Source organism: Tursiops truncatus, chromosome 19, assembly GCF_011762595.2.
Source record: "Tursiops truncatus isolate mTurTru1 chromosome 19, mTurTru1.mat.Y, whole genome shotgun sequence".
In the NCBI taxonomy this organism is placed as follows: Eukaryota; Metazoa; Chordata; class Mammalia; order Artiodactyla; family Delphinidae; genus Tursiops; species Tursiops truncatus.
Window position 1 is genome coordinate 13,057,297 of NC_047052.1, and position 25,756 is coordinate 13,083,052.

Consider the following 25,756-nt stretch of genomic DNA (forward strand, 5'->3'; position numbering starts at 1 on the left):
CTTTCTTTGGCATATCCCTCCCCCCTGTAGAGCCTCCCAAGCTCACAGCCACACATGCTTCAGGTCTTATTCACACCTCACCTTTTTTTCTTTTTAATTAAAAAAAAAAAAAAACTTTTTGGCCACGCTGCATGGCCTGTGGGATCCTAGTTCCCGAACCAGGGATTGAACCCACGTCCCCTGCAGTGGAAGCACGGAGTCTTAACCACTGGACCACCAGGGAGGTCCCCACACCTCCCCATTTTTTTTTTTTTTTTTTTTTTTTAGTTTATTATTTTTGGTTGTGTTGGGTCTTCGTTGCTGCCCGCGGGCTTTCTCTGGTTTCGGCGAGCGGGGGCTACTCTTCATTGTGGTGTGCGGGCTTCTCATTGTGGTGGCTTCTCTTGTTGCAGAGCACGGGCTCTCGGCGTGCAGGCTTCAGTAGTTGTGGCTCACGGGTTCTAGAGTGACAGGCTCTAGAGTGCAGGCTTAGTAGTTGTGGTGCACGGGCTTAGTTGCTCCACAGCATGTGGGATCTTCCTGGACCAGGGCTCGAACCCATGTCCCCTGCATTGGCAGGCGGATTCTTAACCACTGCGCTACCAGGGAAGTCCCACCTCACCTTCTTGAAGAGACCATTTAAAGTTGCAGTCTCTGGCCCCCTCCTCCCTAGCCTCCTTCCCTGTTTTATTTTTCTCAAGAGTGCTTACCACTGTCTCATAGAATGTATATTTTCTTTATCTCGTTCATCACATTACCCGTTTAAATGTAGGTTTGCTAAAGGCAGGGATATTTGTTTAACTTCTGTATCCCCAGCAGTTAGAGAAATACTTGGCACATAGTAAACGCTTAATAAATGTTGCATGAATGAATGTCCTGGCAGTATCTTTTGTCCGTTTTTGTATTGAATTATTGGTCTTTTCCCCCAATTTCTAGGCATTCTCTGAATCAGCCAGCCAGTCCTTACTATTAAGTTGTAAAATTTTTTCCAGTTTATCATTTGTCTTGATTTGTTTTTTTTGCCACATAGAAGGGTTTTTTTTGGGGGGGGGGGTTGTTATATATGTATTTTTTGGCTGTGTTGGGTCTTTGTTGCTGGGCGCAGGCTTTCTCTATTTGTGGTGAGCGGGGGCTACTCTTCATTGCAGTGCGTGGGCTTCTCATTGTGGTGGCTTCTCTTGTTGTGGAGCACGGGCTCTAGGCACGTAGGCTTCAGTAATTGTGGCATGTGGGCTCAGTAGTTGTGGCTTGCGGGCTCTAGAGCATAGGCTCAGTAGTTGTGGCACACGGTCTTAGTTGCTCTGTGGCATGTGGGATCTTCCCGGACCAGGGATGGAACCCATGTCCCCTGGCAGGTGAATTCTTAACCACTCTGCCACCAGGGAAGTCCCAGAAGGGTTTTCTAAATTTTACTTTTTATTATGGAAATGTTTCATATGTTGCAAAAAAATTTTTTTGTAGGTGAATTGATGAATCTTTTGTGGCTTCTAGAGTTTAATACATAGAAGGGGCTTCCCCACTCCAGAGTTAAAAAATTTTTCCACTTCTGGTGCTTTTATAGTTTGTGGTGTTGCTATTTATGGGTTTGTGTGTTTTGTTTTTTCATATTTAAATGCTCCAACCTTTTGCACTGTCTCTTGGTACTTTATGAGCTATGGATCAAACTATTTTTTCTAACATGGATGACCAGTTGATATGAGATTCTACCTTTATCACATACTAAGTTTCTATATATATTTAGATTTATTTCTGGACTTTTATTCTATTTGTGTATCCAGTATCACATTGTTTTAATTACTGAGTCTTTATTGTATATTTTAATACTTGGTAATGCTTATCCTCCCTCATAGCTTGGAAAACTCTGGAAAAGATGAATTCCTGTTTCCTTATTTTCCCTTATAAACTTTTTTTTTTAACATCTTTATTGGAGTATAATTGCTTTACAATGGTGTGTTAGTTTCTGCTTTATAACAAAGTGAATCAGTTATACATATACATATGTTCCCGTATCTCCTCCCTCTTGCGTCTTCCTCCCTCCCACCCTCCCTGTCCCACCTGTCTAGGTGGTCACAAAGCACCGAGCTGATCTCCTTATAAACTTCTATAATCATCTAGTTAAAACAAAAACACCCTGAGTTGTTGGATTGTTACGTTTGTAAATTAGGAAGAATTGACATTTTTATATGTGTTGAATCTTACAATCAAAATATACCTTTCTTTATGCGGGGTTTTTTTTTTTGGTGACCTTCAGAGGCATTTTGAAGTTTTCTTCATGTAGATGGTATACATTTCTTAAATTTATATGAATATTTTGGTGGTGTTGCTGTTGTGAATGGGAAGGGTGTCTTTATTCTGGTGTCTTCTGGTTTATGAAAGGTTTTTTCCCTGTATATTAATGCTTTAACCTGTTTCCCTCCTAAACTATCTTACTGTTTATAGCTGTTTTTTAGTTGATTTCTGGAATTTCCAGGGTATCCATACACAAACAATAATAGTTTTTGTTTCTTAACAATTTTTATTCCTGCATTTTCTTTCCCTTGTCCAGTTGTGACAAGTAGCAGTGATCTTCAACCTCGTCATGTTCTTGACATAGTCATACTACTCATGGTGTTAGGTTTCCTTTTAATTATTAAATGAAGCACGGATTTACCAGCCCATGAAATTTTATCTGCTTTTCCACACTCAAGAGTATTATAACAATATTAAGGTGAAGGGATTATTCATGGTTTGAGAAGAGTTAGTATGCATGTAGCTGATACGTTTTGCCTGTACTGAAGTGCCATATGGTCATTCAGGTGTTACCACCTGCTCCTGGGTCATTAATCAGCCAAGCCCATCAGGAGGGAGAAACCCTGTTTTCTACCCAATTTTCCTGGGCTGGTCCCATTTTTATGGTTTTCTGTGAGTCCAAGAGGTAATCTGTGCACTGCTTGGGTTCTTTTCAAGCTGGCTTTTGTCAAGAAGCTTATACTTGTCTCTGAGGAGCTGCCTTCCAAAGCATGGTGGCAGATAGCAGATTGGTTTGTTCACACTCAATCCCTGGCATCTGGTGAGAAAATGAGTAAGTAGTGGGGACCCACTTTTCGCTTTGCTCTTCTCTAGCCCAAGACTACTCACCTGCTTTAAACCTTTGTCTTCTTAATTCAAGTACAGAGCATTCAGCTTGAGACACTGAACCCGCCCGAGATACAGCTCATTCTTACTCTCGTTTCCCAGCCAGTCTCCAATGGTCTCCTCCACCCACCTTTGCTATTTGCAGTGTTTCACTTACACACATACCACAGGCTATGTTGTACCCAATAGCCCAGACTCCCTTTTCCACATCTAAAGTTGCCTTGATCACAGCAGTCTGCTTAGCCAGTGCCTGTTCGGCTGCAGTAGTGCAGTTTATAGAGCAACATACATTGCCAGGATAAAGAATTGCGATACCAATGAAGCAGATTTTTGTTTTTGACTTTTCCCCCGTTTTATTGAGATATAATTTACATACATCATTGTATAAGATTAAGGTGGACAGGATAATGGATTGACTTACATAGACTGTGAAATGATTACCACAGTGTTAAGTTACTAGCATCCATCATCTCATATAGACACAATAAAAAGAAAAAAATTTTTTTTTCCTTGTGATGAGAAGAACTCTCAGGATTTACTCTTAATTTTCATGTTATCACACAGCAGTGTCACCTAGTCATCATGTTGTGCATTATATCCCTAGTACTTACCTTATAACTGGAAGTTTGTACCTTTTGACCACCTTCCTCCAATCCCCAACTGTAACCACAAATTGATCTCTTGGTCTGTGAGTTTAGTTGCTATTTTGGTTTTATTGTTGTTTAATAGTTGTTTTTAAGATTCCACATATAAGTGAGGTTATACAGTATCTGTCTTCCTCATTCCTCTGTCTTGTTTTCTGTTTTACTTTTACAGTTTTTAAAGTAAACAGTGTAGTTTGTTGTTGGGCTTTAGACTTAACAGAGTATTTGAGTATTTGCTTTCAATTTGGAAAACTTTTGTTCATTTAAGTTATGTGATACTTAAACATGTCTGGAACCAAGAACAAAACAACATGAGAGACTGGATATTGTGGGACACGGGTAGGAGAGCTCTGATTTTTGGGGTCCTCTGTGACTCACTCTAGGTCTCTTAAGATACGCCATAATCAGTGTGACAAATCAGAGTTGTGCGTGCATGTCTAGAGTTACGTGTAACACCAGTTTCACAGCATAGGCCATTGCATAAGGGAAGGACCAAGTTCAGGGAACTGGCGCAAAAAAACAAAGCCAAAGCCAGTGGAGGATGCATGGCTGTTGGAGAGGCAGTTACGAGACTGGTCGTTTACTGAGTGGTAAGAGAGCTTCTGTGAGTTATTATTTAATAAGTGCTATATACTGAGATCCTAGACATTTTAGAGAAGTAAAAAGATAAAGGTGCTGCTTTCGTGGAGCTTAAGCCCGGGCTGCAGCACTTTGGTTCCTGAGGATTGTAGACAACCTTCTCCCTTGTCCAGGTAACAGTGTCAGCCGTCAGGCACTGCCAGACAGATTCCGTGTTTAATTCTGAAGGTCTGCTGGTTACTGACCTTTTGTCTCTCCCTCTAGTACGCCCTGCACGTATACAACGAAGTGATGAGTGTTGGACAGAAATATGGAATCCGGAATGCTGGGTATTATGCTCTTCGTAGTCTCCGAATTGAAAAGTTTTTTGCCTTCTGGGGTCAGGATTTAAACACCCTCACCACACCCCTGGAATGCGGACGAGAGTCTCGGGTGAAGTTAGACAAGGTATTGTACCTGTGCACACTCCACTCTGCCCTCAGCTTCCTGAGCAGGGAGCCTGCATGAGAACAGGAAGAGCTGAGGTGGGAGCAAAAGTGTATAGGTGTTGAGACCTCCAAATGTATCTATGGGATAAAACACTTAATATGGAAACATCATAAATAGACAACACTTGTTTGGGGCACTTTGTTCTCTTTTAGACTGAGTGCTTTCTGGGCAGTTTTTCTGAGTTGATTGTGGTAATTCATTAATATGCCACATGTACAAATGAGTCACTTTACATTCAACTGCCAAATTTATTTGTAATCACCATTCAAGAGGATGAAAAGGCTCTTTCCCACCTCTGAGCCCACCCAGTCCCACTGCCAGCTTGACCAGAAGCAGCAGTGTCCTGCCTCTCCTTGTAGAGAGCTTCCATGCAGTGCAAACAGATGAGTAATTTCCCCTCACCACGTTCTTAACCTTGGTGGTTGGATACTGTATACTTGGTATATTGCACCTTGCCTTTTTCACTTAAAATATCTTAACAGTCATTCCCTATCAGTATAGTAGATCTCTGATGTTCTTTTTGAGCAATTAGGTAAGTATTTTTCTCTGATATAAAAGTAAAGAATACTCGATTTGGAAAATAGGGAAAAACATAAAGAATATTTTTTCAGCGACACGCATTAAGAGTTTATTTTATCCTGCTCTTTTTTGGACATATGCATATATGTAAATATTTATGCATAGAATACGGATATATATGCATGGACTGCTGGTTGAGATTATATAAAAACATTGTTTTTTTACAATAATTCTAGCAAGCATTTCAAGTGTTGATTTTTCTTCCTATTTTTGTTCTGTGTGGTCTTGTGATTGAAATGTGTTTATAAAATAGAAAAGAGAGTGATGCTTATCTGTGTTGTTACAAGAATTCTCTGCAGGTGTCTTTCATACTGTGAATGCAGTTTTCCGCATGGGGGAAGCACACGTTCTCCAGAGCTTGCAGGGGTGTGGTGGGGAGTGGGCAGCCCACTGCAGTGACACCGGGTCCCAAGCAGTGATGCTGTCTCTGTGCTCTTTCCTAGGGGATGGATTTCATTGGGCGAGATGCCCTGCTGCAGCAGAAGCAGAACGGGGTGTACAAACGCTTCACTATGTTCATCCTGGACGACCACGACACAGACCTGGACCTCTGGCCTTGGTGGGGGGAGCCCATTTACCGAAACGGGCAGTACGTGGGCAAGACCACCAGCAGCGCATATGGTTACACCCTGGAGCGCCACGTGTGCCTGGGCTTCGTGCACAATTTTTCCGAGGACACCGGAGAAGAGCAGGTGGTGACAGCAGATTTCATCAACCGGGGAGAATATGAGATTGACATTGCAGGACACCGGTTCCAGGCCAAGGCCAAGCTCTACCCGGTCACCTCCCTCTTCACCCATAAGCGCCGAAAGGATGACGTGGAGCTCAGTGACTTGCACGGGAAGTAATGCCAGGCAGTCCCGCCACCTTCCCACCTTCTAGTCATCTTAGGAGCTCCTCTTCCTGATCCCATCTCTCTTCTTGATTTAACCTTTGCCTCCCACCTCTTATCTCGATATAATTTTTTTTTCCCTTGATATAATTTTAAGTGTTTAAAACTTTTCCTTTGCACCCTCTCTTGTCCCTCCATCTTCTCCTCCCTCCTTCTGCAGTTCCCATCTCCTGATACTCACTCTGGGCTGGTCATCCCTCCCCCCATCTCAGGTTCCTGTGGGGACAGGAAGGCAGGACAGAGGCAGACTCCACTTGTGGAAGTGGGTTACAGTGACAGCCTCACTTAATGCTGGGTCTTGAAGCAAGGGAGGCTTGTGGTGTGCAGGCCTCAAGGTAAGAGTCCCTCTCTGTGGGGCTAAATTTTCTCGAGTAACCTGTGAATTCTGGCTAGCTGCTGTCTGTGTGATACAGCCGTGTGGAATAGCTTATGCCTTTTAGCCAGGCAGGTCCTTCTCCCATCCCTTTGTGCTGTGGGTCGGCACCCTGATACCTCTAGCAGGAGGATGACCATCTACCTCGCTAATGAGAGGCATCACGTGGGCGTTACCTGGGGTTTAGCACAGATTAGTTCATCCTGGGCCTCCCTACTGACCCAGTTATCAGACTGTGACCCAGTTATCAGACTGTTGGGCTAGGGCCACCTGCCTATAATTTTCTTCATCTCTTGCTAATCTCTATTATGAGAGGGGTTGTGGTTTATTTAACCGACTAAACAAATAAGCCACAGTGTTTGAAAGGGAAAGACCATGTTGCCTTTAGTGTTGCTTTTCCTAGCTGAAAGGGTCTAACCTCAAACTAAGCTCCAGCGATGCTGAGTTTTCTATGAAACAGTGCTGCTTTTCTTTCAGCTACTCACAGTTCAGTCACCCCACCTTGATGTTCCTCTTCTCCGAGCACATGTGACTTTCAGTTCAGCCTCATGTGTCCCTTCCACAGGAGGCCCACTGGCTCAGTGCACGCTCTCTCCCTTAGGACGGGGGAGACAGGACAAGCATGCTGGCTGAGTAACTAAACCTTGTGGCCACACTGAGTTGAAGAGAGCTACTGGGACCCCAGGGTTGCTTCCCCCGCACAAAAGACACAGATCCACACAGAGATGACCCACTTGGGTCCCTTGAGATTTCCCAGTGTGGAGAGCGTATGTTACCTGAGCCCAAGGTCTGCCTTCCGTCTTCTTTTTCCAGACATCTCTCCACATTTTCTGGAATAGAAGGTAACTTGGGGTAAGAGCGCCCTGCGCACTTTTAAGCAGTGTCTCTATTTTCTAAGGGTGGAACTTGGATTGCACAGACTGTGGTATCCATCCCCACACTTAATTTCCCCTTGCAAACAAATGGCTGCTAGAGATTTTAATTAACCATAGCCTTTGTTATCTTGGTATCTTGCATGCATTAGGTCTTATAGGTCTGTAAGTATATTAGAGACAATCCTTTCATTTTATTAGAGCAGCTTACAATTCTCAGGTGTCTGCCTGCTCTGGCATTTCTCTGGGATTTCTGTTTACCCACTTGATCACTGACTTTACTGTCCACCTTCTTACGAGGTCTTCATTGATTTAACGAGGGAGTATGTGATTAGAATTCTGTCGGGGGGCCTTGGTATTTTGGTGCAAATGTGAATTTAACTAGCTGAGAGATACTGCTTCTAGGCAAAGAGGAGAGGTGCTGCCCAGCTGGAGAGCAGTGAACAGCAGCTGTGAAACTTGAAACTTGGGAGAGCAGGAAACTGGCACCGGACAATGCAGGTGTTACCAGCAGGGAGCCGACTGACCCAAGAAGATGGAAACAGATGTAGAACTAAAGGTATCCCATGCACACCACTGCAAAGTTGTCTTTATAAATGGAAAGTTATTTGGGATTGAATCCAAAAGAAAATCTAGATTTATGCATAAATCACATCTTGTCCATAAATAGGGGTCACACTTCTAAGACTGACAAGATGTTAAGATTCTGGGGGGAAATCACTTGTTTATTGAGTACCCTGAAACTTACATATTTATCTTCCAGCACTTTACAATTCATCTTTCAAGTCTCCTTTGGTTCATTCAAATATAGGCAATATGAATCTGGTAGGTTTCTCTATTTGGTCCTAAAGGGAAGGGGGTGACTCTTTCCTGCCTCAAGCATAGTTGACAATCAAAACATCTTCATTTCTGTGTCATCCCCGATGGGCACTGGGACCGCATGTGTTTGCTTTCTGTGACAACTCACCTCTCCCTGGAGGTTGCAGGGATTGTTCAAGGAGTAGCTGGACTCGTTTTAGGTGGTTGGTACTTTTTTCTTCTCTCTGAAATGATGTTATCACCACTTGTGCTGTCTTGGGAGAGGGGCTCCACAATCTTCTCAGCATATGCAATTGAAGAATCATTTTGCACCTAGAAACACAAAGTGTGCTGGCTTCAAACAGATGGAGAATCAAGTTTGCAAGTCTCCTGTGAGCCTTCTCCTCTCTTGAGATAAGCCCCTAGCTACTTGTGCCACATGTAAATCCCATGGTCATGTGACTGACATTGAAGATTTCTTGTCTGTGATAAAAGCTCTAATTCAGAAAGTTTTTAGAGCAAAAAGGGACAGACAAGACCTACCTGCTTGGATAGCACAATGTGATGTCCTTTAACTTGTGTTTTGGTCACGTAGCACTGCATGGGCAGGACAAGCTCCAGGAGAGAAAACTGAACAGTTCCCACTACATTCTAGTGCTTTTCTGAGAAGTCCCTGTACCCCCAAATGCAAGAGATGCCATTTAGCCCAGTGATTAACCCCAGTCTCAACTTTGGCCCCAAAGTTCCCATTTCTGCACCAAGTCACTTGTTTGATTCTCATCAGGAGGTGTGCTGTCCCTGGATTCTACGTCCTTGTACAGAGTTTTAGCTGTATCTCTTCTTTCCTAGGCTGTTGTTTCCAAGAAAGTAACTCAACATGAAACTAACTCTTCAGCTTTCTCCTTTATCCTGCCTTTGCATGCATTTGCGACATTAACCCCTCCCCACTGCCACCATGTATGTGGCAGGAATGATAGGAGCTTCCTAAAGTGATTTTGCTTCACTGGAGGGATGACCCCTCCGCCTTGATTTCTGCCTCTGTAAAACAACTGCATTGGCTGGCTTTCAGGCATTACAAGGTCCTTTTTATATCTTTGTTGCCTCTTGGCCAGTGTAGGCAGCAAGGATCTAAGTATCTTTAGTATCTAAGATAGAGATTTGGTCAACAGTGCTCAATCCTGAAGTATAACCTACTGTGTTCATTTTCTTTCTGTACACACACCCCCATCCCTCACAAACTTTGATATAAGCAGCATTTTATCAACAGGAGGTAGAGAAAAGTTTCTCACGAGTAAGGAATTTTCATCTGGCACATGTCATGTGCAGGCACATGGACTCAGGAGCAGCACAGTTGAGTGGAAGAGACGGCAGATGAAGTAACAGGCAGTAGCCGCGTCCTGCAGTGAGTCGTGAGGGAGCTAGGGAGCCACGTATCAGAGCCGCTCCCCACACCCACCGCCACCGCCCTCCACATTAAGGTGCTCCGTTAGTTGTAAGGCTCCTTCACTGTCATCACGGGGCTGGCATATGCAGTCCCTTACCATGACAAATACACTATTTTTCAAGAGGACTGAGTATTTTTGTATGTCTTTGCCTTCTCTTTATCCATTAAACACCAGAGTTCCTTGTGTATGATTCGTGACTTCTCTGAGCAGAACCCTTGGGGAATTACACGTTTCTTCATGGGCCATTTTTCTCGTGATATTTAGATACACCTATTTTCATCCTTTGCAGACTTTCTACCTTCTCATTTTTCTGTCTCTCAAGGACAGAAATTTTAAGAAGTGGAGAGGATACTTTTAGCATCTGTTTCTATGGATCTATGCCAGGATTTCCTTTGCACACCAAGAACTGGAGCTTGGGGCACCTCTTTCCTCCAAGCCAGGTTCTAGTGCCTTACACTCCAGAGTGTCACATGGTGGGTGGAGACGAAAAAAAGTACCTTCAACAGATGGGTGTAGGGTCGAAAGCTTCTGCAGCTCGTTTCAGTGAAGGGTCTTCCAGCAGCACAGCTAACACTTTACTCTCTGGTCAACTCTTGGGATGTAAGAAAATGCCATTGTAATTACTGTAAAGGCTACAACTCGTTCTTTGCATTTGTAAACGTGCAGTTCAACTCAGCCCTTTTCTATCCCATGTGTAGCATCAGCATGTGGTCCTGAAGACGTGCGAGGCACTTTAGTAAATGGGATGTTTCTCACGAGCCCTGGTGATGACAGGCACACAGGGTGACAGAGCATTTCTGCCCTCTGCGAATGTGGTATTAACGTTGTGCACTGTATTTCTATCAAGTCAGATTTCAATTTTATTTTATGTTACTAAGTTTGTAAATGAATAAATGGACATTTTCACTACTCTTGCTGTGTCTGCCTGAGAAATGTCCTGCATCTGTGGTAACCAGATATGTTTTTGCCATCACTAAGAATAAACGTTGTACATAAAACCATTTGTACCTGTTCCCAAAGTGTACAAGAGAATTTGAAAACAGGTAAATAAGATCCCTTCCCTCCATGCAATGGGCAGCATGGCTGTGGAGGAAAAGCCCCATTCCTCCTCCTGAAGTCCCTATCACTGTCACTGGACTTGACATCCTGCCTTACACTTGACTTAGTAGTAAGAACCTGGTACTTGACTCATCACTCAAGTATTGGGTTGGCCAAAAAGTTCATTCGGGTCTTTCGGTAAGATGTTATGTAACATGAGCCCATGTCTGTGTGGAAAACGAGCTGTGTGTGTATTTTTGCTTACAGCAGTAGAAGAGAAAAACAGAAGCAGCCAGTGATCCTTTACTATACTTAGCTTCCATCCAGAAATTTAGTCACTGGACTTCTATTCTCTTTACCAACTGTTCTGTGAGTCACCACATCTGGGAATCCATAGGTAGGCTAACATGTCTAACAAAAATTTCATCATCTTATCGTCCAAACCTGCTCTTTCTATTTCCAATTTCATGAATGAGCAACATTTGTTATGACTGAAGTAGTTCCAAAAAAACATCCCACTGGCTCCAAGGCTAACTCCAAAAGAGGAGTTCCAAAAACATTCTGTACAATGACGTGTCTGGAACACGGGGAGTGCCTCCCATGGCAAGTACTTTCAAGGGGACGACTCTCTCATGACATGTGTCTTCCTCTTCTTATGAACATACTGGATTAGGTATGTCACAAACCCTATGAACCAGAAGTAATTCCAGAAAGGAAGAAGCCTCGCAAGCCGAACCTGAGTGCGAAAGACTTACCTTCCAGCTCCTCCACCAAACGAAAGGCCAGCAGAGTTCATTCCCGCCAGGACGAAGTAGCCCCGCACTGAAGGGGACTCGCCCATGATGCACCTCATGTCCGGGGTGAAGGTCTCGGGGCAATTCACCAGCTTCATGATCTCCACAGTCTCCAGTTCTGGCATCCTACGCAGCAGGGAACTCAACAGGGGCTCTGAGCAACAAAAACAGACCCAAACACGGTCGTCAGCTTTAGGGGATTCAAAACTCCCTACCCCTTACACTCTTCTATTCCCTCTCCTTTCGGAAAACGTCTTGTGGAGGTTTTCTAAGATGAGCCAACTGGGCCATCTATCAGAAGCAGAAGCCTTGGGGAAGTATGGGGCATTCCTACAGAGTTCTTGGCATAAAGATGGAGAAAAAAGATACTCTTTAGAAAGGAAAGGAGCTCTGGAAAAGCAAATACTATATGTGGCCCCAAAATAAAATCTTAAAGTGATCAGTGGTAGTAAAAGAGCTCTTAAATGGCCCCCAAGGAGATTTGCAGCAATTTCAACTTAGGAAATCCTTGCCTTTTACTGCATAAGACAGAGTCTCAGCTTGTTTTAAAATAAGGCCAACACCAGGGAATAATCCAGTGGAACAGTGGCAATAGATGAAGCCAGACTGAAGCTGGCTGGTGGGTACATGGGTTCTTTATACATTCTCTCCACTTTTAAAAGATTGAAATTTCCCAGAAATTAAGTCCAAGTAGAAAGAGGAAAACTCTTCATTATAGACCCTTTCATATATTTTGAATTTGGAATGTGACTGTCTTAACTATTCAATAAATAAAATTATGTTAAAATTGAATAAAAGACTGTATTAACACAATTCTGCTTTCTAAAAAATGTCTTCAGGACTTCCCTGGTGGCGCAGTGGTTAAGAATCTGCCTACCAACGCAGGGGACACGGGTTTGAGCACTGGTCTGGGAAGATCCCTATGCCGCAGAGCAACTAAGCCCGTGCACCACAACTACTGAGCCCGCCTGCCACAACTGCTGAAGCCTGTGCACCTAAGAGCCCGTGCTCCACAACAAGAGAAGCCACTGCAATGAGAAGCCCGCGCACCACAACAGAGTAGCTAGCCCCCGCTTGCCGCAACTTAGAGAAAGCCCGTGCGCAGCAACGAAGACCCAATGCAGCCAAAAATAAATTAACAAAAAAAAAAACTCCTTAAAAAATAAACAAGTAAAACAATAAAAGGACCTATGGGAGACCTTTTCTTACTACTGACATTCTACTGGATGAAGAAGTGAACCAGGCCCTGAGATACATTATTAATCTAGGACAAGTTCAAAAGACAATCCTGAACTATACCCACAAGGCACTGCAAGCTCCCACTAAAAATACAGAGGAAGGAGCTGCTCCTTCACAAATCCCAGGGACCAAGTTCTTCTTAAAACCCGGAACGGGGTCCCCCGAAGACCAACTATTGCCAAAATGGAAGGGCCCCTATAAAGTAATCTGAACCACTCCCACTGCTGTCAAAGTGCAAGGGATATCTAGTTGGGTACATTTTTCCAGACTAAAGCTTTTACCTCCAGAAGCCCCGCAGGTTACAACAGAAGAGCAATACACCTGTAAGCCAGTGGAAGGTCTGAGATACCTATTCAAAAGACAGGCACCATCGACAGATAAGTAAAATGATGTAGTGGGTTGGACTCCTGTTTGCCACTCTTGCTATTGTACTCAGCGGATCATACGTGAACATCTTGTTAGAAATGCTGTAGAGCTTTATATGCTTAATCATCAACATAATAGTCTGCTGTCCCCTAACTGTTTAAGTACTAACAACAGTTATGTCCTTCAAGGGCTATCCGGTCTTAACAGCTGTGAGACAGACATTCAGGTCTGCACCCCCAGAAGGGTTTGTTTTCCTCTGCGGACACCCAAACCATCATATGTTACGGAATTATCGACAGACCCTGTCTTTTCCAACCAAGCCATAGCGTATAAATGCACTGACAATGTTCACTTCATAGGACAGTGTGCTATAAGGACTACAGGGTTAAGAGGGATTTTTATCTGTAACAGAACCAGTCAGGCTCACCACCAAACCCAGAAAGCACTAGGAATGATCTTTTTTCTCTATATATGTTTGTTTGTTTGGCTACGCGGAGTCTTAGTTGTGGCACACAGGATCTTTAGTTGCGAAACGCAGGATCTTTTAGTTGCGGCATGCGTGTGGGATCTAGTTCCCTGACCAGGGATCGAACCCAGGCCCCCTGCATTGGAAGCACAGAGTCTTAACCACTGGACCACCAGGGAAGTCCCCTAGGAATGATCTTAGCAAGGGCAGAGCTGGCCACAGGACTGGCAGCTCCATGGGGAGGCTTTACCTATCATGAAGCAACACTGAGATCAGACAGCTTGGTTATATGATGGAACAGACAAGACAAGCCTTAATGGGACTTAAGACCTCTCGTTTCTTTGGCGAATTTAGTTCTTGACAGTCGTCTAGCTCTTGATAACCTTCTGGAAGAACAAGGTGGAGTCTGTGCGATAATACTTCCTACTGCACCTGAATTAGTGTGATAGGACAGGTGGAAGTTAACATTAAGGAAATATATGCCCAGGCAGACTGGCTTCGTAATTTTAGAAGCGGCAATATCGCCTCCACTGCCTGGTCAACAGTTAAGGAAGCCCTCCTAAAGTTACGCTGGTTCCTTCCCTTTCTAGGCCCTTTAGTGGCTACTGGTGTTCTTCTTTTTGGCCCTTGTTTGTTTAGCCTTCTGGGCAAGTTTGTGTCTTCTAGGTTCTAAGAGTTTCAAGTAAGACTCATGAGGGCTCAAGGAATTCAACCCATTCCAGCAGAGGGTGGCCCAGGTCCCTACAGGTCCTTGGAACAGTCAGAGAGGGACTTCTACACCTCTAGGGTAAGCTAGGGTCTGCAGCCCCTGTCTGGCAGGAAGACGTTCCAGAAGATGAGACCCTTGGCCCTTTACCCCTTAAGAATAAAAGGTGTAGAATCCCTCAGGGGATAATGAGACAGACTAGGACCTGGGACCCTTTGCTGCAGTGCTTACACCTGAACAAATGAAATACAAACAAAATACAAAGAAACTGTAAGGGACTAAAAATAACTATATGCATGCATGCACAGCTGGGGGAAATTATAGACAAGATACAAAAAGACCAAAAAAAAAGCCAACTGCCACTTGTGAAGAGCTGGGAGCAAAAGCAGGAGTCAGGAGCAAAAGCAGGGTCCTGTGCATGCCCCCTGCACTCACCACCACCAGAGGGCGGGGGGGCAGACCACCCAAGCCACCCCTCTGGCCTGACTCCTGGACCCGCCCCTGCCCTCACCCCACATAAGGAACCAGCTCGCTGCCGGCCTCCTCGGAGCAATCAAGGGAAACTGTTACTTGTTTTCACTCCCACCTGCTGCAGCAGGAGCCCAATAAAGCCCTGCCTGAATTTTCTGTCTGGCCTCTTATCAATTTCTATTGATTAAGGAGGCCAAGATCCCTGGTTGGTAACACTTCACTAATGTTCTCTCCACCCTCTGTCTTAATGGAAATGCAGCTCTCCTGAGGGAACTGTCACTGTCACACAGCCAGCCCTGTTCCACTGACACCATCAAGAGGCACTGTTGGCATCCTCCTTGCTTCTGAACCATTACCACTCAGTCACACTTGGGAAAGACCCTGTTCCTTTGTGCCTTAAGTTAGCAGGCACCCCTACTTGGCTCCGGGCTACTTCCTATTAAGCCACAGGCACAGCTCTCTCTACATCCAGGTTCTGAACCCATAACATGGCTCTTCTCCCAACCTTTAACACCACCTCCTCTCTTCCTTCATCAAAGGAGATAACCTGTCTCATCTTGTTCCCCAAAACACCACCTGTATACCTCCCTGCATCAGCAAACCATCCCTGCCTTCCTTCACAGGGTCAGAAATTAATCCCTTACAACGGCCTGGATCCCCCTTCCTGCCCCCTTCCCCTGAACCGAGCTCCATCAGCTGTCCTCCCTCTTTCACACACCCTCACATTTACCTCCTTCTCCTCGGCATTTAGATGTGCTCAAGTACCCCCTCCCCCCGCCCAGGCGATTTCAGAAATAAAACAAAGCTCCAAAACACTCAATTACCAATTTTTAATTTTTAAAATTCTAAATTATAAAATGATGGTCTTTGCGAAACATCAAAAACAGAAGGAAGATTTCCCTCCACTCAAAGGTCACCAATACCAGTATCAATTATATTTTCCCAGAATGTTATTATTGCAGCAATGAGCTGCCCTGATGTTTGCCACCACCTTTGTCTTAAGTCCTTCTTTTTTTTTTTTTTTTTTTTTTTTTTGCGGTACGCGGGCCTCTCACTCTTGTGGCCTCTCCCGTTGCGGAGAACAGGCTCTGGACGCGCAGGCTCAGCGGCCATGGCTCACGGGCCCAGCCGCTCCGTGGCATGTGGGATCTTCCCAGACAGGGGCACGAACCCGTGTCCCCTGCATCTGCAGGCGGACTCTCAACCACTGTGCCACCAGGGAAGCCCCCTCGCTTAATTTTTATAAGTACCAAATTTGAAAATAAAAACCTGTGTGATCAGCATGATCTTCTACTTCACTCACCACACTTGGCTATTTCCAAACTCAAATACAGATTCAAAGGACCAACATTTGTTATGACTGAAGTAGTACAGAAGAACACCCCACTGGCTCCAAGGCTAACTCCAAAAGAGGAGTTCCAAAAACATTCTGTACAATGACGTGTCTGGAACACGGGGAGTGCCTCCCATGGCAAGTACTTTCAAGGGGACGACTCTCTCATGACATGTGTCTTCCTCTTCTTATGAACATACTGGATTAGGTATGTCACAAACCCTATGAACCAGAAGTAATTCCAGAAAGGAAGAAGCCTCGCAAGCCGAACCTGAGTGCGAAAGACTTACCTTCCAGCTCCTCCACCAAACGAAAGGCCAGCAGAGTTCATTCCCGCCAGGACGAAGTAGCCCCGCACTGAAGGGGACTCGCCCATGATGCACCTCATGTCCGGGGTGAAGGTCTCGGGGCAATTCACCAGCTTCATGATCTCCACAGTCTCCAGTTCTGGCATCCTACGCAGCAGGGAACTCAACAGGGGCTCTGAGCAACAAAAACAGACCCAAACACGGTCGTCAGCTTTAGGGGATTCAAAACTCCCTACCCCTTACACTCTTCTATTCCCTCTCCTTTCGGAAAACGTCTTGTGGAGGTTTTCTAAGATGAGCCAACTGGGCCATCTATCAGAAGCAGAAGCCTTGGGGAAGTATGGGGCATTCCTACAGAGTTCTTGGCATAAAGATGGAGAAAAAAGATACTCTTTAGAAAGGAAAGGAGCTCTGGAAAAGCAAATACTATATGTGGCCCCAAAATAAAATCTTAAAGTGATCAGTGGTAGTAAAAGAGCTCTTAAATGGCCCCCAAGGAGATTTGCAGCAATTTCAACTTAGGAAATCCTTGCCTTTTACTGCACAAGACAGAGTCTCAGCTTGTTTTAAAATAAGGCCAACACCAGGGAATAATCCAGTGGAACAGTGGCAATAGATGAAGCCAGACTGAAGCTGGCTGGTGGGTACATGGGTTCTTTATACATTCTCTCCACTTTTAAAAGATTGAAATTTCCCAGAAATTAAGTCCAAGTAGAAAGAGGAAAACTCTTCATTATAGACCCTTTCATATATTTTGAATTTGGAATGTGACTGTCTTAACTATTCAATAAATAAAATTATGTTAAAATTGAATAAAAGACTGTATTAACACAATTCTGCTTTCTAAAAAATGTCTTCAGGACTTCCCTGGTGGCGCAGTGGTTAAGAATCTGCCTACCAACGCAGGGGACACGGGTTTGAGCACTGGTCTGGGAAGATCCCTATGCCGCAGAGCAACTAAGCCCGTGCACCACAACTACTGAGCCCGCCTGCCACAACTGCTGAAGCCTGTGCACCTAAGAGCCCGTGCTCCGCAACAAGAGAAGCCACTGCAATGAGAAGCCCGCGCACCACAACAGAGTAGCTAGCCCCCGCTTGCCGCAACTTAGAGAAAGCCCGTGCGCAGCAACGAAGACCCAATGCAGCCAAAAATAAATTAACAAAAAAAAAAACTCCTTAAAAAATAAACAAGTAAAACAATAAAAGGACCTATGGGAGACCTTTTCTTACTACTGACATTCTACTGGATGAAGAAGTGAACCAGGCCCTGAGATACATTATTAATCTAGGACAAGTTCAAAAGACAATCCTGAACTATACCCACAAGGCACTGCAAGCTCCCACTAAAAATACAGAGGAAGGAGCTGCTCCTTCACAAATCCCAGGGACCAAGTTCTTCTTAAAACCCGGAACGGGGTCCCCCGAAGACCAACTATTGCCAAAATGGAAGGGCCCCTATAAAGTAATCTGAACCACTCCCACTGCTGTCAAAGTGCAAGGGATATCTAGTTGGGTACATTTTTCCAGACTAAAGCTTTTACCTCCAGAAGCCCCGCAGGTTACAACAGAAGAGCAATACACCTGTAAGCCAGTGGAAGGTCTGAGATACCTATTCAAAAGACAGGCACCATCGACAGATAAGTAAAATGATGTAGTGGGTTGGACTCCTGTTTGCCACTCTTGCTATTGTACTCAGCGGATCATACGTGAACATCTTGTTAGAAATGCTGTAGAGCTTTATATGCTTAATCATCAACATAATAGTCTGCTGTCCCCTAACTGTTTAAGTACTAACAACAGTTATGTCCTTCAAGGGCTATCCGGTCTTAACAGCTGTGAGACAGACATTCAGGTCTGCACCCCCAGAAGGGTTTGTTTTCCTCTGCGGACACCCAAACCATCATATGTTACGGAATTATCGACAGACCCTGTCTTTTCCAACCAAGCCATAGCGTATAAATGCACTGACAATGTTCACTTCATAGGACAGTGTGCTATAAGGACTACAGGGTTAAGAGGGATTTTTATCTGTAACAGAACCAGTCAGGCTCACCACCAAACCCAGAAAGCACTAGGAATGATCTTTTTTCTCTATATATGTTTGTTTGTTTGGCTACGCGGAGTCTTAGTTGTGGCACACAGGATCTTTAGTTGCGAAACGCAGGATCTTTTAGTTGCGGCATGCGTGTGGGATCTAGTTCCCTGACCAGGGATCGAACCCAGGCCCCCTGCATTGGAAGCACAGAGTCTTAACCACTGGACCACCAGGGAAGTCCCCTAGGAATGATCTTAGCAAGGGCAGAGCTGGCCACAGGACTGGCAGCTCCATGGGGAGGCTTTACCTATCATGAAGCAACACTGAGATCAGACAGCTTGGTTATATGATGGAACAGACAAGACAAGCCTTAATGGGACTTAAGACCTCTCGTTTCTTTGGCGAATTTAGTTCTTGACAGTCGTCTAGCTCTTGATAACCTTCTGGAAGAACAAGGTGGAGTCTGTGCGATAATACTTCCTACTGCACCTGAATTAGTGTGATAGGACAGGTGGAAGTTAACATTAAGGAAATATATGCCCAGGCAGACTGGCTTCATAATTTTAGAAGCGGCAATATCGCCTCCACTGCCTGGTCAACAGTTAAGGAAGCCCTCCTAAAGTTACGCTGGTTCCTTCCCTTTCTAGGCCCTTTAGTGGCTACTGGTGTTCTTCTTTTTGGCCCTTGTTTGTTTAGCCTTCTGGGCAAGTTTGTGTCTTCTAGGTTCTAAGAGTTTCAAGTAAGACTCATGAGGGCTCAAGGAATTCAACCCATTCCAGCAGAGGGTGGCCCAGGTCCCTACAGGTCCTTGGAACAGTCAGAGAGGGACTTCTACACCTCTAGGGTAAGCTAGGGTCTGCAGCCCCTGTCTGGCAGGAAGACGTTCCAGAAGATGAGACCCTTGGCCCTTTACCCCTTAAGAATAAAAGGTGTAGAATCCCTCAGGGGATAATGAGACAGACTAGGACCTGGGACCCTTTGCTGCAGTGCTTACACCTGAACAAATGAAATACAAACAAAATACAAAGAAACTGTAAGGGACTAAAAATAACTATATGCATGCATGCACAGCTGGGGGAAATTATAGACAAGATACAAAAAGACCAAAAAAAAAGCCAACTGCCACTTGTGAAGAGCTGGGAGCAAAAGCAGGAGTCAGGAGCAAAAGCAGGGTCCTGTGCATGCCCCCTGCACTCACCACCACCAGAGGGCGGGGGGGCAGACCACCCAAGCCACCCCTCTGGCCTGACTCCTGGACCCGCCCCTGCCCTCACCCCACATAAGGAACCAGCTCGCTGCCGGCCTCCTCGGAGCAATCAAGGGAAACTGTTACTTGTTTTCACTCCCACCTGCTGCAGCAGGAGCCCAATAAAGCCCTGCCTGAATTTTCTGTCTGGCCTCTTATCAATTTCTATTGATTAAGGAGGCCAAGATCCCTGGTTGGTAACACTTCACTAATGTTCTCTCCACCCTCTGTCTTAATGGAAATGCAGCTCTCCTGAGGGAACTGTCACTGTCACACAGCCAGCCCTGTTCCACTGACACCATCAAGAGGCACTGTTGGCATCCTCCTTGCTTCTGAACCATTACCACTCAGTCACACTTGGGAAAGACCCTGTTCCTTTGTGCCTTAAGTTAGCAGGCACCCCTACTTGGCTCCGGGCTACTTCCTATTAAGCCACAGACACAGCTCTCTCTACATCCAGGTTCTGAACCCATAACATGGCTCTTCTCCCAACCTTTAACACCACCTCCTCTCTTCCTTCATCAAAGGAGATAACCTGTCTCATCTTGTTCCCCAAAACACCACCTGTATACCTCCCTGCATCAGCAAACCATCCCTGCCTTCCTTCACAGGGTCAGAAATTAATCCCTTACAACGGCCTGGATCCCCCTTCCTGCCCCCTTCCCCTGAACCGAGCTCCATCAGCTGTCCTCCCTCTTTCACACACCCTCACATTTACCTCCTTCTCCTCGGCATTTAGATGTGCTCAAGTACCCCCTCCCCCCGCCCAGGCGATTTCAGAAATAAAACAAAGCTCCAAAACACTCAATTACCAATTTTTAATTTTTAAAATTCTAAATTATAAAATGATGGTCTTTGCGAAACATCAAAAACAGAAGGAAGATTTCCCTCCACTCAAAGGTCACCAATACCAGTATCAATTATATTTTCCCAGAATGTTATTATTGCAGCAATGAGCTGCCCTGATGTTTGCCACCACCTTTGTCTTAAGTCCTTCTTTTTTTTTTTTTTTTTTTGCGGTACGCGGGCCTCTCACTCTTGTGGCCTCTCCCGTTGCGGAGAACAGGCTCTGGACGCGCAGGCTCAGCGGCCATGGCTCACGGGCCCAGCCGCTCCGTGGCATGTGGGATCTTCCCGGACAGGGGCACGAACCCGTGTCCCCTGCATCTGCAGGCGGACTCTCAACCACTGTGCCACCAGGGAAGCCCCCTCGCTTAATTTTTATAAGTACCAAATTTGAAAATAAAAACCTGTGTGATCAGCATGATCTTCTACTTCACTCACCACACTTGGCTATTTCCAAACTCAAATACAGATTCAAAGGACCAACATTTGTTATGACTGAAGTAGTACAGAAGAACACCCCACTGGCTCCAAGGCTAACTCCAAAAGAGGAGTTCCAAAAACATTCTGTACAATGACGTGTCTGGAACACGGGGAGTGCCTCCCATGGCAAGTACTTTCAAGGGGACGACTCTCTCATGACATGTGTCTTCCTCTTCTTATGAACATACTGGATTAGGTATGTCACAAACCCTATGAACCAGAAGTAATTCCAGAAAGGAAGAAGCCTCGCAAGCCGAACCTGAGTGCGAAAGACTTACCTTCCAGCTCCTCCACCAAACGAAAGGCCAGCAGAGTTCATTCCCGCCAGGACGAAGTAGCCCCGCACTGAAGGGGACTCGCCCATGATGCACCTCATGTCCGGGGTGAAGGTCTCGGGGCAATTCACCAGCTTCATGATCTCCACAGTCTCCAGTTCTGGCATCCTACGCAGCAGGGAACTCAACAGGGGCTCTGAGCAACAAAAACAGACCCAAACACGGTCGTCAGCTTTAGGGGATTCAAAACTCCCTACCCCTTACACTCTTCTATTCCCTCTCCTTTCGGAAAACGTCTTGTGGAGGTTTTCTAAGATGAGCCAACTGGGCCATCTATCAGAAGCAGAAGCCTTGGGGAAGTATGGGGCATTCCTACAGAGTTCTTGGCATAAAGATGGAGAAAAAAGATACTCTTTAGAAAGGAAAGGAGCTCTGGAAAAGCAAATACTATATGTGGCCCCAAAATAAAATCTTAAAGTGATCAGTGGTAGTAAAAGAGCTCTTAAATGGCCCCCAAGGAGATTTGCAGCAATTTCAACTTAGGAAATCCTTGCCTTTTACTGCACAAGACAGAGTCTCAGCTTGTTTTAAAATAAGGCCAACACCAGGGAATAATCCAGTGGAACAGTGGCAATAGATGAAGCCAGACTGAAGCTGGCTGGTGGGTACATGGGTTCTTTATACATTCTCTCCACTTTTAAAAGATTGAAATTTCCCAGAAATTAAGTCCAAGTAGAAAGAGGAAAACTCTTCATTATAGACCCTTTCATATATTTTGAATTTGGAATGTGACTGTCTTAACTATTCAATAAATAAAATTATGTTAAAATTGAATAAAAGACTGTATTAACACAATTCTGCTTTCTAAAAAATGTCTTCAGGACTTCCCTGGTGGCGCAGTGGTTAAGAATCTGCCTACCAACGCAGGGGACACGGGTTTGAGCACTGGTCTGGGAAGATCCCTATGCCGCAGAGCAACTAAGCCCGTGCACCACAACTACTGAGCCCGCCTGCCACAACTGCTGAAGCCTGTGCACCTAAGAGCCCGTGCTCCGCAACAAGAGAAGCCACTGCAATGAGAAGCCCGCGCACCACAACAGAGTAGCTAGCCCCCGCTTGCCGCAACTTAGAGAAAGCCCGTGCGCAGCAACGAAGACCCAATGCAGCCAAAAATAAATTAACAAAAAAAAAAACTCCTTAAAAAATAAACAAGTAAAACAATAAAAGGACCTATGGGAGACCTTTTCTTACTACTGACATTCTACTGGATGAAGAAGTGAACCAGGCCCTGAGATACATTATTAATCTAGGACAAGTTCAAAAGACAATCCTGAACTATACCCACAAGGCACTGCAAGCTCCCACTAAAAATACAGAGGAAGGAGCTGCTCCTTCACAAATCCCAGGGACCAAGTTCTTCTTAAAACCCGGAACGGGGTCCCCCGAAGACCAACTATTGCCAAAATGGAAGGGCCCCTATAAAGTAATCTGAACCACTCCCACTGCTGTCAAAGTGCAAGGGATATCTAGTTGGGTACATTTTTCCAGACTAAAGCTTTTACCTCCAGAAGCCCCGCAGGTTACAACAGAAGAGCAATACACCTGTAAGCCAGTGGAAGGTCTGAGATACCTATTCAAAAGACAGGCACCATCGACAGATAAGTAAAATGATGTAGTGGGTTGGACTCCTGTTTGCCACTCTTGCTATTGTACTCAGCGGATCATACGTGAACATCTTGTTAGAAATGCTGTAGAGCTTTATATGCTTAATCATCAACATAATAGTCTGCTGTCCCCTAACTGTTTAAGTACTAACAACAGTTATGTCCTTCAAGGGCTATCCGGTCTTAACAGCTGTGAGACAGACATTCAGGTCTGCACCCCCAGAAGGGTTTGTTTTCCTCTGCGGACACCCAAACCATCATATGTTACGGAATTATCGACAGACCCTGTCTTTTCCAACCAAGCCATAGCGTATAAATGCACTGACAATGTTCACTTCATAGGACAGTGTGCTATAAGGACTACAGGGTTAAGAGGGATTTTTATCTGTAACAGAACCAGTCAGGCTCACCACCAAACCCAGAAAGCACTAGGAATGATCTTTTTTCTCTATATATGTTTGTTTGTTTGGCTACGCGGAGTCTTAGTTGTGGCACACAGGATCTTTAGTTGCGAAACGCAGGATCTTTTAGTTGCGGCATGCGTGTGGGATCTAGTTCCCTGACCAGGGATCGAACCCAGGCCCCCTGCATTGGAAGCACAGAGTCTTAACCACTGGACCACCAGGGAAGTCCCCTAGGAATGATCTTAGCAAGGGCAGAGCTGGCCACAGGACTGGCAGCTCCATGGGGAGGCTTTACCTATCATGAAGCAACACTGAGATCAGACAGCTTGGTTATATGATGGAACAGACAAGACAAGCCTTAATGGGACTTAAGACCTCTCGTTTCTTTGGCGAATTTAGTTCTTGACAGTCGTCTAGCTCTTGATAACCTTCTGGAAGAACAAGGTGGAGTCTGTGCGATAATACTTCCTACTGCACCTGAATTAGTGTGATAGGACAGGTGGAAGTTAACATTAAGGAAATATATGCCCAGGCAGACTGGCTTCATAATTTTAGAAGCGGCAATATCGCCTCCACTGCCTGGTCAACAGTTAAGGAAGCCCTCCTAAAGTTACGCTGGTTCCTTCCCTTTCTAGGCCCTTTAGTGGCTACTGGTGTTCTTCTTTTTGGCCCTTGTTTGTTTAGCCTTCTGGGCAAGTTTGTGTCTTCTAGGTTCTAAGAGTTTCAAGTAAGACTCATGAGGGCTCAAGGAATTCAACCCATTCCAGCAGAGGGTGGCCCAGGTCCCTACAGGTCCTTGGAACAGTCAGAGAGGGACTTCTACACCTCTAGGGTAAGCTAGGGTCTGCAGCCCCTGTCTGGCAGGAAGACGTTCCAGAAGATGAGACCCTTGGCCCTTTACCCCTTAAGAATAAAAGGTGTAGAATCCCTCAGGGGATAATGAGACAGACTAGGACCTGGGACCCTTTGCTGCAGTGCTTACACCTGAACAAATGAAATACAAACAAAATACAAAGAAACTGTAAGGGACTAAAAATAACTATATGCATGCATGCACAGCTGGGGGAAATTATAGACAAGATACAAAAAGACCAAAAAAAAAGCCAACTGCCACTTGTGAAGAGCTGGGAGCAAAAGCAGGAGTCAGGAGCAAAAGCAGGGTCCTGTGCATGCCCCCTGCACTCACCACCACCAGAGGGCGGGGGGGCAGACCACCCAAGCCACCCCTCTGGCCTGACTCCTGGACCCGCCCCTGCCCTCACCCCACATAAGGAACCAGCTCGCTGCCGGCCTCCTCGGAGCAATCAAGGGAAACTGTTACTTGTTTTCACTCCCACCTGCTGCAGCAGGAGCCCAATAAAGCCCTGCCTGAATTTTCTGTCTGGCCTCTTATCAATTTCTATTGATTAAGGAGGCCAAGATCCCTGGTTGGTAACACTTCACTAATGTTCTCTCCACCCTCTGTCTTAATGGAAATGCAGCTCTCCTGAGGGAACTGTCACTGTCACACAGCCAGCCCTGTTCCACTGACACCATCAAGAGGCACTGTTGGCATCCTCCTTGCTTCTGAACCATTACCACTCAGTCACACTTGGGAAAGACCCTGTTCCTTTGTGCCTTAAGTTAGCAGGCACCCCTACTTGGCTCCGGGCTACTTCCTATTAAGCCACAGACACAGCTCTCTCTACATCCAGGTTCTGAACCCATAACATGGCTCTTCTCCCAACCTTTAACACCACCTCCTCTCTTCCTTCATCAAAGGAGATAACCTGTCTCATCTTGTTCCCCAAAACACCACCTGTATACCTCCCTGCATCAGCAAACCATCCCTGCCTTCCTTCACAGGGTCAGAAATTAATCCCTTACAACGGCCTGGATCCCCCTTCCTGCCCCCTTCCCCTGAACCGAGCTCCATCAGCTGTCCTCCCTCTTTCACACACCCTCACATTTACCTCCTTCTCCTCGGCATTTAGATGTGCTCAAGTACCCCCTCCCCCCGCCCAGGCGATTTCAGAAATAAAACAAAGCTCCAAAACACTCAATTACCAATTTTTAATTTTTAAAATTCTAAATTATAAAATGATGGTCTTTGCGAAACATCAAAAACAGAAGGAAGATTTCCCTCCACTCAAAGGTCACCAATACCAGTATCAATTATATTTTCCCAGAATGTTATTATTGCAGCAATGAGCTGCCCTGATGTTTGCCACCACCTTTGTCTTAAGTCCTTCTTTTTTTTTTTTTTTTTTTTTTTTTGCGGTACGCGGGCCTCTCACTCTTGTGGCCTCTCCCGTTGCGGAGAACAGGCTCTGGACGCGCAG

General features: G+C 45.3%; 2 protein-coding genes across 11 annotated transcripts in view; one reads left to right on the forward strand and one right to left on the reverse strand.

The window, feature by feature from the left end:
* Positions 1-10,673, forward strand: part of PDPR (pyruvate dehydrogenase phosphatase regulatory subunit) — a 38,718-nt gene extending 28,045 nt beyond the window's left edge. For 6 of the 9 annotated variants that reach the window (XM_033846122.2, XM_073795704.1, XM_033846124.2 and 3 more), the window contains 2 exons: positions 4,581-4,763; positions 5,828-10,673. In XM_033846122.2, the coding sequence (XP_033702013.1) occupies positions 4,581-4,763; positions 5,828-6,232 (588 nt within the window). In that variant the 3' untranslated portion in view covers positions 6,233-10,673. The remainder of the gene's footprint in view (positions 1-4,580; positions 4,764-5,827) is intronic. The other 3 variants (XR_004523514.2, XR_004523512.2, XR_004523513.2) reach the window with 3 other exon arrangements.
* Positions 3,421-25,756, reverse strand: part of EXOSC6 (exosome component 6) — an 80,910-nt gene continuing 58,574 nt past the window's right edge. For both annotated transcript variants that reach the window (XR_012327929.1, XM_073795714.1), the window contains 4 exons: positions 21,371-21,563; positions 16,468-16,660; positions 11,558-11,750; positions 3,421-10,356 (listed from right to left, as the gene is read on the reverse strand). The gene's annotated coding sequence lies outside the window, so the exon portion shown is untranslated. The remainder of the gene's footprint in view (positions 10,357-11,557; positions 11,751-16,467; positions 16,661-21,370; positions 21,564-25,756) is intronic.